General features: G+C 38.8%; 4 protein-coding genes across 5 annotated transcripts; 1 reads left to right on the top strand and 3 right to left on the bottom strand.

The window, feature by feature from the left end:
- Positions 1-143: 143 nt before the first annotated feature.
- Positions 144-4,780, bottom strand: bpnt1 (bisphosphate nucleotidase 1). 2 transcript variants are annotated; one of them, XM_079180818.1, is made up of 10 exons: positions 4,753-4,780; positions 4,458-4,517; positions 3,841-3,962; positions 3,581-3,685; positions 3,350-3,457; positions 3,138-3,186; positions 2,336-2,427; positions 2,061-2,258; positions 1,270-1,375; positions 144-1,151 (listed from the first exon to the last, which is right to left on the bottom strand). In XM_079180818.1, exons 3-10 carry the CDS (start codon positions 3,958-3,960, stop codon positions 1,000-1,002), a joined length of 930 nt encoding a protein of 309 aa, XP_079036944.1. In that variant the 5' UTR covers positions 3,961-3,962; positions 4,458-4,517; positions 4,753-4,780; the 3' UTR covers positions 144-999. The 2 variants fall into 2 exon arrangements, with proteins under 2 accessions (XP_079036944.1, XP_079036945.1); XM_079180819.1 differs by lacking the exon at positions 4,753-4,780 and having other exon boundaries at positions 4,458-4,612.
- A 764-nt stretch (positions 4,781-5,544) lies between these two features.
- Positions 5,545-7,677, bottom strand: LOC306711603 (SAYSvFN domain-containing protein 1-like). The gene is made up of 2 exons (XM_079180614.1): positions 7,266-7,677; positions 5,545-6,384 (listed from the first exon to the last, which is right to left on the bottom strand). Exons 1-2 carry the CDS (start codon positions 7,470-7,472, stop codon positions 6,061-6,063), a joined length of 531 nt encoding a protein of 176 aa, XP_079036740.1. The 5' UTR covers positions 7,473-7,677; the 3' UTR covers positions 5,545-6,060.
- A 199-nt stretch (positions 7,678-7,876) lies between these two features.
- On the bottom strand, positions 7,877-9,870 carry LOC306711449 (uncharacterized protein). Its single transcript, XM_079180408.1, has 2 exons — positions 9,487-9,870; positions 7,877-8,608 (listed from the first exon to the last, which is right to left on the bottom strand). The coding sequence occupies exons 1-2, from the start codon at positions 9,670-9,672 to the stop codon at positions 8,282-8,284; spliced, it is 513 nt and encodes a 170-aa protein (XP_079036534.1). The 5' UTR covers positions 9,673-9,870; the 3' UTR covers positions 7,877-8,281.
- Positions 9,871-9,922: 52 nt separating this feature from the next.
- Positions 9,923-12,228, top strand: grcc10 (gene rich cluster, C10 gene). The gene is made up of 4 exons (XM_079180836.1): positions 9,923-10,032; positions 10,739-10,792; positions 11,166-11,342; positions 11,742-12,228. Exons 2-4 carry the CDS (start codon positions 10,741-10,743, stop codon positions 11,879-11,881), a joined length of 369 nt encoding a protein of 122 aa, XP_079036962.1. The 5' UTR covers positions 9,923-10,032; positions 10,739-10,740; the 3' UTR covers positions 11,882-12,228.
- Positions 12,229-12,920: the final 692 nt, after the last annotated feature.

Below are 12,920 nucleotides of genomic sequence, written 5' to 3'. Positions count from 1 at the left end.
AACTTTGGTGAGTTTCAACTGATTTGTATCGACTTTGTATCGTTGCAATGTGATAAGCAGGGAGCTCCGGGCGGCAACAATCCAATGCCAGTTGAAAATTGACAAAGTTTCCCTTTAAGGACAACATTCAACATATTACCATAGAGCATTTCAATTTCTTTATTAAGGCAAATTAATTGGAACAATTATATTTTACAAATTCACATGACTGTGCAAAATATATTGTTAATCAGTTCAACATTCATAGAGGTCACACTGATTACATGTGAAGAAAGACTCACTTATTTACAGCATCTGTTAAAATCAAGGCAGGTTTCTGTTAAAATACACCATTTGTAAAGATGAATGAATCATGATCAAATAACAAGATGTGGATGTGTTTTGACTAAACCAGTAGAATACATACTTGGCTATTCAAGGTATTTCATCATCAATATTGCCATGAAGCAGACCTGCTGATGAGTTGCATGTAGTCCAACCCTATCTGTAAGTTCTAGCCATAATAATGCAGCTCTACTTCCCTGTAGTTGACTTTGTCACATATCAGCACTATTGTATATATTTTTAGAGCAATCTTGCAAGAAGTTTTGGTCAATTTAAATGAATCATGAAAATTTTAATTTTTTATCATCAATAATGTTGCACCGTAAAGAGGTGATCTACATTTCCATATTGATTTTCTGAATGCATACATGCTTGTGAGATGGAGACGGGTTCTTTGTCCTGGTTGATGTAAAATCAAAGCGGTCAAGTATATATATATACAAGTTTGTTTGAAACGAGTGAAATAAATGGAAGTCCTTTTAAGTCTGCTCTCTGCTTCTGGTTAATGAAGCGCTGCATGTTACTGAAACATAGTCGTCCAAGATTGATTTGATGACAGTTTCACATATAGAAGAAGGTTCTTGCATGTGTGGATAGATTATTAGTGTTAAATCTCTGAATAATTGTGTGCATTGTGAATATCGTCTGCTGTTAGTGTGATTTCTGATGAAGACGTCATTCTGACTTGAGGGCCTGCAGCACTGACTGTGGTACTCTGCTAACATAGTACTCGTGGTTTCGTAGTGTTGCAAGAACGCCGCCCGAATTCATGTGCTTGACGTTAGCATCATAGCAGTATGCATTGCCATGCATGTCAGTCAGTTTACCTGCACAAGGAAAAGGAATAGAAAAGGGAAAATAAACATTTTAAGCAGCAATTCAAAGACTAGTAAACTATGCATTTTGTCAAATGTAATGCTTGAATTGTACCCTAAAGGTATTTACCTCCAACAGCATGCAGAATGGCCTCAGGAGCGCAGGTGTCCCACTTCTTGCACCCTGGACTGGCGAAGACATAAGCAGAAGCCTTTCCCTCAACAAGCTGGATTATCTGCAGAAAGATGATTTGATAAACAAATACTCTTTAAACATCAACAGGCTCTTTTACATATGGACTGGTAGTGTAATAGCTATAAAACATCTTAATTCTGGTCATGAGTCGCCAGGCTACCAGCCAACCTTTGGTTCACTTTTTGGGGTTAATGACAAAACTAAGGCCTCTAGCTACAGTAAGCATTAAACATTTGCAGCTAAATTCTTGGTCAGCGAGAAGAACAGATGCTCCATCAATGGATAAGTCATGTCAACTGGCATTGGCTCGAAACGTCACTTTGCTAGTAAATTGCACTTAAGGAAGCTACAGTGTGAGACCTTTATATTTTCACTGCCATCTAGTTTTGTTCAAGCGCCTGCCTACAATGATTTTGGGAAGTGCGAAGCCACTCTACAATATTTATGTTCGTAAAACACGAAGAGGCCGTAGAGGAGAAGATTGGCAGTGTCTGCCAGCCGTTTTAGTTTGTGTGCGTCACATTTGGGAGCAATTATGCAGCACTGATTAATGTCACAAGAAGACGATGCTTAATGCTACAAAACACAGGACCCTGCTTTTTACTGGCACATACTGATCTTAAAAAGACATTCCTTTGATGGCAGATGTTAGGAAGAGTAAAAGCTTGAAATAATTCCAGATCAGGGTCAGAAACAGGACTCGGCTGGCTCTACATCCACCTCACCTTGTTCCCAGCACCACCAACTCGTACAACCTCATGAGGCTCCATGGCGTCGACACAGTCCGTTACCAGCTTGTTGCTGTGTGAACGTGTGGTGGTGACAATGCGTCTGTCACCTGGAACTTCCCGCAGCTGAAATCCAAAGGCACCCAGTCCCGGTATTCCCCACATGGTTCTTCCTAAAGCTGCTCCTGCTCCAAGCTGACAAGGAAACTTTGAATTAACCAGAGTTACAACTGTTAGGACACGGCTACATGATCATGTAGTGTGGTCTGTACCTCGTAGTTGTAGAAAGGCTGGTTGATGACACCTGCAATTGCTCTACCTCCATATGCAATACCAATAAGCACCGTCACATTATCCAGGAGCCCTTCAATCAGAAAATAGCAGGATGTTAGATAAAAGCCACCAATTTTAATGCATTTTAAGACATAAGCATATATTTGGGATGTGGTCAGTTACATATAGGTGTCATTATGAAAATTGCATGCTGGACAGAAAGGAAAGGATAGTAAGTTATAGTGAAGTGTCCTTGTTTGTGCAGAACAATTTATATTATACACCGCCAGGGTTAATCTTCCTATCAGTTTTCCATACAAAGAGCTGTGCTGTAAGGCTGACAGGTGTCCGACCCTTTGCTTGGTATCTGGGCCTCAGTTTGGTGATGGAGACACCTTGACGCTGGGGTCAGCAGAGAGAGAGACAGAGAGAGAAACGGGTAGACAGAAGCAGGGATACACAAAGCTGTGCTTTTAATATCTAACAAGTTATTGCTACTGCTGACTTTAACGATACATGATTAATAGACAAGCACAGGGTGCAGTGTTTGGTTGATTAGAGTGGCAACACACTGCAAAGCCAGAATGTGCTACATGTGGCGACTGCATGTGTCCTTGAATACCTTCCATACAAGCTGGTGGAGTCATTTTAGTGTTAAAAGTTTGTTTGTTCAGGGAGTTTCTGGACCAAGAACTGGAAAACTCACAGAATGTCTCAGCCCACATTGCAGAATTTGCAACACACACACACACACACACACACACACACACACTTTTTAAGAAGTATATTTGAAGAGCCTACCTTCAGTATATTCCTTTGTGCCATCAAGAGGATCAACCCACACAACTAGCTGAGATTAAGAAAGAAACACTCAGAAGTTCATATATGTAATAATACAACTGTACTGCACCTCTTTTTAATAATTATGATACATAGAAAATACAATTTTATTCTATTTCTTAACCTAATAACTTGAAAATATTGTTTTTATTACTAATTTTATTGGTGGTTACCTCCTCCTCCTTGAGACCGCTATATTCTTCTGGACATGTCTTCTGAAGGATTTCCTCTGAGAAGCCGCTCTCAATGATATCTTCCTTTATCTCCTCAGCTGGGAGCTCCTAATAAACAAGTCATACACGATAATCCGTCTTTCACTCTTAATACTGAAATACCCTTGCATGGTTGGGTGTCCATGGACCTCATTATAACCAATACACTAAACAAATATGCCATCTCCTCACCTCCTCTCCAATGATGGTGATTTTAGGGAATCGTCTGGACAGTGATGCACAAATGCTCTGCTGTGCTAGTCTGTCTGCCAGTGTCTGCAGATCATTAGCTCCAGTCTGTGCCCGGATACAGGAATCAAAAAAGGTTAAAACAATTCATCTCAGTCCGTGCCCTGCATTATAAATGGCCCAAGGTTTCCACAGCAAATGTGTCCATCTGGGACATGCTATACTTGCTCTGATTTAAATACCAAAAAATATATTAATCCCACCTTTTCTACAATGCCAAGTTCTCCACTGTGAAGGACCTTCCTCACAATGGCCCCGGCCTTTTCAGCCACAGTGTGGGCAGAGGCCACCAGCCGCATGAGCACAGCAGGACTTCCAGACATTGCTGATAGACAGAGCAGACACATTCAAAATCATGACCAACAACTAAGGTACATCTACAGCCTTTGTGATTAATAATACAATTGAGATAATGACCATACACTATGTTCAAAATGATGAGGACATCCTCAAACAAAATTAATCTTTAGCCCCTCTTGCAATTTGTCATAAAATGTAAAAATCTTCCTTTTCAGTGAATATCTTACAGAGAGTGGACAATTAATAGTAAGTGGAAACGACTACCTGATCATGCAACAAAATTACATTTGTTACGAGCTAGTATTTTCTGCTTGTATATACAACGTCTGTGTTTGATTTATCTATTTCAGAGCAATTAGGCTAGCAAGCGTTAACTAAAATGAGCTGCAAACCTCTGCACTTCTGGCTATTTAGCTAACATGCTAGTGTTGATAGCTAGTAAAATCGGAGATATTAATCCAACAATATTAATACGTATCAAGTAGAAAAGTGGTGGGGGTGGTGTTGGGTGAATGCTTACTGATGATAACACCGAGAAGAAGCCACTAAACAGTTTTCACTGATACAGGAAGAGCAATGCCTTTGAACCAAAGAGCCAAAAATGATGTGCCAAGATAGTTACCAGAACACTCAAGAGACAAGTAGATCGCAGCTAACAAGCTTGTCATGACATTCAATAACAGACACGCAAACTAATGTTGCTCTTGACACGCACAACGAGAACGTCAACTTCAGTTGAACTATTATCCTTACAAAAAACTGAACGTGTGTCTCTCTTTTTTGTCCTCGCTAAACAGAGAAACGATCAAATCTACCTTGGAATGGTCCAACGGCTTTTCAGCAAATACGGAAGTAGATGGGACTGAAGCATCTAGCTTTGTCCGTAAAAGTTGTTCTCTCTGTGCAAATAGTCATATGCTGCGTTCAAGAGAACTCGGAACTGACAAATCTCCGAGATCCTTCCACACCTTCTGGAAATAAGTTTACCACTCAACTCCCTTTATACACTTTATAAATGTACATTGTTAATGGTAAATACAACCATTGTGGTAAACCATCAACCAGTAGGCCAGTAGAATTGCCAGCATTTAATTAAAATGTGACCTGCTTTTAGTAGGACCTGTTCTTGAATAATGATGGGATCCCTCATTTTATTAGTAGCTGAACAATCTCTGAACGTTACATTTCTGCTCTGTTAAGTACGTTGTGACTGTTTAGTCTGTGAAAAGCGCTGTATAAATAAATGTCATTCATTCAACATTATCTTATCTGGACAAGTATTATTCAGAGTTCAATTTTGTGTACACTAGCTAAAGAAAAATCAGTTTGTCATGAACAGCCATGGTTTTGTTTAAGTTTTGCGTCATGCACTCTTTATACAGTCTATGAGTGTACCAGACACTTGCTTGGAGGCAATAATATGGCTCAAGTGTCCACCGAGTTTCATTCAAGGGAAAAAGAGGACAAAGATATTTGCTTTAGATTTTTATACAATAAGATTTTCGTTTAAGCTCAACACTCATTACTTTTATCAATAAATTCATTGCAAGTTTTGAATGAATATTTTTTCAATATTTTATCAAACATTACTTTTTTTAAATTGCAGCTTTTGTTTAATAACACTGACAAAACATGTGCGATCGGTGTGTTTGTAATTTGTGATAACATGCAACACAGCTTGATACATCAGAATCTTTTATTAAACTTGAAAAGCCATTTATTTGAAGTAAGAAACATTTGTTTCCATATCAATCTCAAAGCAGCTTGCCCTTTAGTCTTTTAGCACATATGACTAAGGATGAGCCACAGCTTCTCCCCAGTTCACTCACTACCATTCCCACATTTATATAAATTCAAACAATTAAAACTTGTGCACCGAGTGTTAGTTATTTGATGTGGCATAGCCCTCTTTCACGACCTGAAGTGAAGCCACTAGTAAACTGCTTTTAGGCACAGAAACATGAATAAACCTGGAAGCAGACCAATCTTAATTTAATTAGTAATACAGAAATATTAATTAATATCATCACTGTAAGTCCCTGTATATTCCTGAAAATAATTACATTTTTGTAAGGACAAAAGAAATGTGATTATTTGATATAAATGTGCAAATCACAAGTGCTTCATCTGTTAGCCAGAGGTCTGTAACCCATCTCTCCCTCCAGCTGCTCTGCAGTGAGAGCACCCAGCAGAGGCTGACAGTCTGGATTGAAGACAGAATAAGCGCTCAGTTCTCCAGGCTCGCGGGCAGCTGGGCTACGGAGTCCCTCATAGAGCCAGTAGAAGAGGGAGATGACAAAGAAGGGCAGGCCAAACTCTAGTTCAACAAACAGGCCGAGCAGCACCAGCCACAGCAGCACTTTCAGCAAAGTGAGGTTTGGGAAGACAAATTGTTTTGAAGCCAGCCATCTTCCCACAGCGCTGTCCAGCAGCCAGTCACTACGGTCCTGTAGAGAAGACGCAACAGGAGGTTCAATATGTTCAACGCATTTCAACATCACAGGTATACAGCTTACAGTGGGTCTGGGCACAAAACAGGCCTCTCTCTGCAGGAGATGTTAGGAGACTGTAGGCATGTTCAGTTAAGACGGGAGGACTTGTTACTTGCTGGTCTACTGTAGTTTGATTCACTTCAAACTCGTTCAAACTACAACCATTATAGACAGATAAGACGGAAGGTCAGGCCAGGAGTATCATGGAGTGGCGTGTTTGGATATTGATTATAATTTAACAAATATTATTTTACATTTTTCATAATGTATTTTTTTAGTTACAATGAGTACTTGCATACATTAGCATTTAATAAAGAGGTTCTTGTGAAATATCATGTTACAAGTAGGGCTGAAACAGTAAATTACTGAATTGATTTCACATTCACAGCTTCTCAAATGTGAAGATGTTCTGCTTGCATGTGTGTTTATATTACTTTAGAGTTAATACGTTTGGGTTTTGGAGTGTTGGTCAGACAAAACAAGGAATTTGGGTTTGAGTAATTATAAGGGCAATTTTCTATATTTTCTTACATTTTATAGCAAAAATCACTAAACAAATATAGTAATGGACTGATTAATCAATGATTAAATGATTGTTTAATTAATTAGTTGTAGCCTTAGCTACATGTTTCGTGTCTGTATTTAACTTTGCAAGGATGAGTTTCACTATTGTATGTCCATAAATAAAATACAGATTTATCTTAAATTTGTAAAATCCAGCTGCATTGAACACCATCAATAAGTGAAACATAATAATTCAGAAAACATTGAATCAGAAAGTTAATGAAGTTGTGAGCTGATTCAGTCAGTCACATCATAAACAAGTGACGTCTCACCTTTATTGGAGAGGTCTGACTCGAAGCTCTGATGTTTTCTGTCTCTTTAGTCTGTTGACTGTCGGTTGTTGTTGTTGTTTTTGCATCAATCTGATCAGCTGTGTCCGCTATTGTCTGTGCTATGCACTGCGGACCAGCACTGTCATCCTTTTTCACCGTATTTTCAGCCTGTCGTCTGGCTCTGAACTCTGCCAGCTTCTGCTCCATCGACACGGACGTTACTATGTGTACGTGGCAAAAGAGACGCTGGCACCACTCACTCAAAACCTCTGGATTTCACCGTTGCTTCAATAAAGCTTAATGTCAAATACAATCACGTCCACTGTCACTCACTTCCTCTTCGACTTTAACAACATGTTGGTGAGATTTCATCATGCTACTAGCTTAGCGAGGCATTTGTTTACATTTTACTTCCGCGCCTACCAAAAAGAAGGATGTGATGTCGCAAAGAGCTGTCAATTGTCGTAAAAGGCTTCGTTTCCCAGCTACTTTTCACAGGTATGCTACAAGCTATAGTTTTGTTCATTTGTTTTAACACTGCTAAAACATAATGGGATCGGTGTGTTTGTAATTTGTGATATCAAGGCCGATAGAGACAACATGCAACACTGCTCGATACATCAGAATATTTTATTAAACTTGAAAAGCCATTTATTTGAAGTAAGAAACATTTGTTTCCATATACATTTCAAAGCAGCTTGCCCTTTAGTCTTTTAGCACATATGACTAAGGATGAGCCACTGCATCTCCCCAGTTCACTCACTACCATTCTCACATTTATATAAATTAAAACAATTAAAACTTGTGCACCGAGTGTTAGTTCTCTTTCACGACCTGAAGTGAAGCCACTAGTAAACTGCTTTTAGGCACAGAAACATGAATAAACCTGGAAGCAGACCAATCTTAACTTAATTAGTAATACAGAAATATTAATTAATATCATCACTGTAAGTCCCTGTATATTCCTGAAAAAAATTACATTTTTGTAAGGATAAAAGAAATGTGATTATTTAATATCAATGTGCAAATAACAAGTGACTGTAACCCATCTCTACGTCCAGCTGCTCTGTAGTGAGAGTGCCCAGCAGAGGCTGACAGTCTGGATTGAAGACAGAATAAGCGCTCAGTTCTCCAGGCTTGCGGGCAGCTGGGCTACGGAGTCCCTTATAGAGCCAGTAGAAGAGGGAGATGACAAAGAAGGGCAGGCCAAACTCTAGTACAACAAACAGGCCGAGCAGCGACAGCCACAGCAGCACTTTGAGCCAAGTGAGGTTTGAGAAGACAAATTGTTTTGAAGCCAGCCATCTTCCCACAGTGCTGTCCAGCAGCCAGTCACTACGGTCCTGTAGAGAAGACGCAACAGGAGGTTCAATATGTTCAACGCATTTCAACATCACAAGTTTACAGCTTACAGTGGGTCTGGGCACAAAACAGGCCTCTCTCTGCCAGGGGCCCACATGTTAGGAGACTGTAGGCATGTTCAGTTAAGACGGGAGGACTTGTTACTTGCTGGTCTACTGTAGTTTGATTCACTTCAAACTCGTTCAAACTACAACCATTATAGACAGATAAGACGGAAGGTCAGGCCAGGAGTATCATGGAGTGGCGTGTTTGGATATTGATTATAATTTATCATTATATATCATTTTACATTTTTCATAATTTATTTTTTTAGTTACAATGTACTTGTATACCTTAGTATTTAAAGAGGTTTTTGTGAAATATGTTACAAGTAGGGCTAAAACAGTAAATTACTGAATTGATTTCACATTCACAGCTTCTCAAATGTGAAGATGTTCTGCTTGCATGTGTGTTTATATTACTTTAGAGTTAATACGTTTGGGTTTTGGAGTGTTGGTCAGACAAAACAAGGAATTTGGGTAATTTTAAGGGCAGTTTTTTATATTTTCTTACATTTTATAGAAAAAATGACACATCACTTATCAAATATAGTAATGGACTGATTAATCACGATGAAATTATTGTTTAAATAGTTGTAGCCTTAGCTACATGTTTCGTGTCTGTGTTTAACTTTGCAAGGATATGTGTTTCACTATTGTAGATCCATAAATAAAATACAGATGTATCTTAAATTATGAAGCCAGCTGCATTGAACACCATCAATAAGTGATACATAATAATTCAGAAAACATTTAATCAGAAAGTTAATGAAGTTGTGAGCTGATTCAGTCAGTCACATCATAAACAAGTGACGTCTCACCTTTATTGGAGAGGTCTGACTCGAAGCTCTGATGTTTTCTGTCTCTTTAGTCTGTTGACTGTCGGTTGTTGTTGTTATTGTTGTTGCATCAATCTGTGCTATGCACTGTGGACCAGCACTGTCATCCTTTTTCACCGTACTTTCAGCCTGTTGTCTGTCTCTGAACTCTGCCATCATCTGCTCCATCGACACGGACGTTATGTGTACGTGGCAAAAGACACGCTGTCACCACTCACTCAAAACCTCTGGATTTCACCGTTGCTTCAATAAAGCTTAATGTCAAATACAATCACGTCCACTGTCACTCACTTCGACTTTAACAACATGTTGGCGAGATTTCATCATGCTACTAGCTTAGCGAGGCATTTGTTTACATTTTACTCCCGCGCCTGCCAAAAAGAAGGATGTGATGTCCCAAAGAGCTGTCAATTGTCGTAAAAGGCTTCGTTTTCCAGCTACTTTTCCCAGTTATGCTACAAGCTAGGTTTGCTCATTTGTGGTGAAATCCCAAAACTCTACATTTCATTGATCAGTGGATCAGTTCAGGTATGTGTGTTTCAGCTGTCGGTAACGTAGCTAAGCTAACGTTGTCTTGTTTTACATTTAAAGCTATCGATTGGGAGAAAGTAAACGGACGAAGAAGCAACGTCCAAACTGTTCTTTATGTTGTCATTGTGGAAGACTATAACGTTAGTTAGCTCTGCTAACTTTAGTGAGACTTATACTGTATACAGATAATCATCTTACAGCAGGTTCACTTCTCGCATTTTCAAGGATGATTTTTGTCATCTCGTTTTCAATCTCGTATACAAAACAACTAAGTAGGGCTGCTAACAGGCATTTATATTATTAGTAGTAGTAGTTCAACGTATCGGAACATTGTGCAAAATGTTTATTACTAGTTATCAGAGCCTATGAGGGCATCTTCAGGTGTCCAATACCCAAACATATTCAGTTCACAATGATGTATAGCAGAAACCAATCATCACAGTGGAAGAGCAGGTTTTACATCAAAAGTGAATTAATAATCAAAATCAACATAGTTACAGATTCATTTTCTGTCGATCGATTAGTCAAGTACTCACTTCGGTTCTATGACTGAGGTTATTTTCTTTTCTTTAACTGACACAGAAGGAGGTATTACTGCGTCGTGATTACTTCAGTATTGAATTTAGTCTAAAACAGTAAAACCGTCTTTTAAACCATCTAGTGTCTTCCCTGTTCATACATACGTACATCTTTCTCTCTCCAGACATGGCCTCAGCTCCAGCACAGCAGCCTACCCTCACCGTTGAGCAGACCAGAGGTGAGAAGAACCGATTATGATCGTATAAGTGTACATTTTCTAGCTCTTATGGTCTGTCTTATGTGCCCCACATCATTATTGCTGACACTTTCAGCATGTCAAACTGCCGGATGACCCGAGAGCTGTCTCCTCTACATTCAAACAGAAGCTGAAATCATTACTCAGGCTTATCATTTGTGTCTGTGGGGTTCCTTGTTGTCTTTGGATGGGTGGGATGTTTGCACTTGTACTTTAATGAAAAGCACATTCAGTTTACTTGTATCTCCAAGATCCTGTCTTTATCTACATCATGCAAAAATGACTTGCATCGCAGTTGCATATACATGCTGTAGAAGCAGATCAACTACTGATCTTTTGTTTGTATCTTCCACAGTGGTACTGAGCGAGGTGATCCAGGCCTTCTCAGCACCTGAAAACACTGCAAGGATGGAGGAGGCCCGAGAAAGTGCCTGCAACGACATGGGCAAGATGTTGCAGCTTGTGCTCCCTGTGGCCACCCAGATTCAACAAGAGGTTATCAAAGCGTATGGCTTCAACAATGAGGGAGAAGGTAAGTGTGGCAGCATTTTCCATTCAGATATACACACACACACACCATAGAGATGTACTCCATGCATTGGACCAAGCAACAGAGGAAACTCTTAACACAAAGATAATTCATAAATTCAGAGCCAAAGCATCATTCTGTAAAAGGAAATCTTGTACAACCGGATTGAACTTCCAGGACCTCTACAGAGCAGAATGCATCATGTTATTCACTAGAGCTCTGCCATACATTGATGGCATTATTTGAAACTGTTATTGATAAATACTCATTTACGAACTCCAGAAAACTTTCTCATTATATGCAGATATTTACTGTACTCATAGACCTTATGTACCACAGGGTAGATGACACATTTCATCACATCGATCTGCTCCACCATGATCGTCTCTGCTCCGCTTACAGGTGTCCTAAAATTTGCCAGATTGGTGAAGATGTATGAAACCCAGGACCCTGAAATTGCAGCCATGTCAGTTAAGCTGAAGTCTCTCCTCCTGCCACCACTATCAACACCACCTATAGGAGGGGCCATTCCAGCTTCATAGGACTTCTTTACATTCATTGGTCAACTGCAACGTTACTTTCGTCTAATTCTTTTGTTCAACATGAACATTCTTGTCTATCATATACTCATCCTGAGAAATATTGGGACAAAATATAGTTTCAAACTCAATACACTAATACGTTCCAACAAAGATAAAACTTGCCTTATCTGCATTAAGGTTTCATTTAAAACATCCTTGCAAAATTGTGTTAAATTATTGCCTTTAAAATGTTTCAGTATTTATTTGTTACATGTTGCATTATGACAATGTTCTCATGTCGTTGAACCTTAAACATTTCCTTTTATGCCATCTTGTTTAAAATTTTACCATTTTTATATGCTGTCAAATGTATCAAATGTCATTCTTCTGTTATATATTAAAAGGTTTTCTGTGAATCTGTGTGGTATTTATAGAGAAAATGTGCGGGGGAAACAATTTTCATATATATAACTTTATTACTGCAATAAGGCATTTGGCAACAACATAGTCATATGATTACCATGTTTTTGAAAAATACTGAAGCGCTTACATACATTTACATATATATTTCCTTACAGATACAGTAGTGTTTAAGGTTAAAACATCACCATTCCAACAAATAAAATCTTGAGTTCATGTCTGCCCCCTTTCTTTGTTTTAGTTTGGGTGCATGCAGACATGATACTGTATAACAGCAGGAGAGGTTCATGATAAAACTATTAGTCAAGATAAATAAAACTTAAAAGTGCTCCAGATTCTGAAATCATCCACATAAAAATACAGCGCAAATTTACATTAATCATAAAGTGCTCATTAATTTCTAAAAGGCAAACCGTGCAAAACCAGTGCACCCAGCACCCAGAAACAAATGTGACAGTGATTGTTGAACATGTGTTTATAATCTGACAAATCCTTTAGTGTCTTGTGCATCATCACCCAGCAACTATTTGGATCTGAATAAATGGTATGTAGAAAAATAGAAATACTCCAAGGTTTAGTTTCTGTGTGAAGGACGTCGTATAGATGCATAAAAACATATCATAAAGTTTAATATTGCTGA

Source organism: Pholis gunnellus, assembly GCF_910591455.1.
Source record: "Pholis gunnellus genome assembly, chromosome: 19".
In the NCBI taxonomy this organism is placed as follows: Eukaryota; Metazoa; Chordata; class Actinopteri; order Perciformes; family Pholidae; genus Pholis; species Pholis gunnellus.
Note: the sequence above shows the minus strand (reverse complement) of the source record. Positions and strands in the feature narration are given on the sequence as shown.

What these genes read in the sequence shown, in the direction of transcription:
- bpnt1 (XM_079180818.1), bottom strand. Translation starts at nt 3,960, where the DNA reads ATGTCTGGAAGTCCTGCTGTGCTCATGCGGCTGGTGGCCTCTGCCCAC. An exon ending in TCACCATCATTGGAGAGGAG is followed by an intron (nt 3,458 to 3,580) that starts GTGAGGAGATGG and finishes CTTGTTTATTAG; the next exon opens with GAGCTCCCAGCTGAGGAGAT. An exon ending in CATTCTGCATGCTGTTGGAG is followed by an intron (nt 1,152 to 1,269) that starts GTAAATACCTTT and finishes TTCCTTGTGCAG; the next exon opens with GTAAACTGACTGACATGCAT.
- LOC306711603 (XM_079180614.1), bottom strand. Translation starts at nt 7,472, where the DNA reads ATGGAGCAGAAGCTGGCAGAGTTCAGAGCCAGACGACAGGCTGAAAAT. An exon ending in GTCAGACCTCTCCAATAAAG is followed by an intron (nt 6,385 to 7,265) that starts GTGAGACGTCAC and finishes TCTTCTCTACAG; the next exon opens with GACCGTAGTGACTGGCTGCT.
- LOC306711449 (XM_079180408.1), bottom strand. Translation starts at nt 9,672, where the DNA reads ATGGAGCAGATGATGGCAGAGTTCAGAGACAGACAACAGGCTGAAAGT. An exon ending in GTCAGACCTCTCCAATAAAG is followed by an intron (nt 8,609 to 9,486) that starts GTGAGACGTCAC and finishes TCTTCTCTACAG; the next exon opens with GACCGTAGTGACTGGCTGCT.
- grcc10 (XM_079180836.1), top strand. Translation starts at nt 10,741, where the DNA reads ATGGCCTCAGCTCCAGCACAGCAGCCTACCCTCACCGTTGAGCAGACC. An exon ending in CACCGTTGAGCAGACCAGAG is followed by an intron (nt 10,793 to 11,165) that starts GTGAGAAGAACC and finishes TATCTTCCACAG; the next exon opens with TGGTACTGAGCGAGGTGATC. An exon ending in CTTCAACAATGAGGGAGAAG is followed by an intron (nt 11,343 to 11,741) that starts GTAAGTGTGGCA and finishes CTCCGCTTACAG; the next exon opens with GTGTCCTAAAATTTGCCAGA.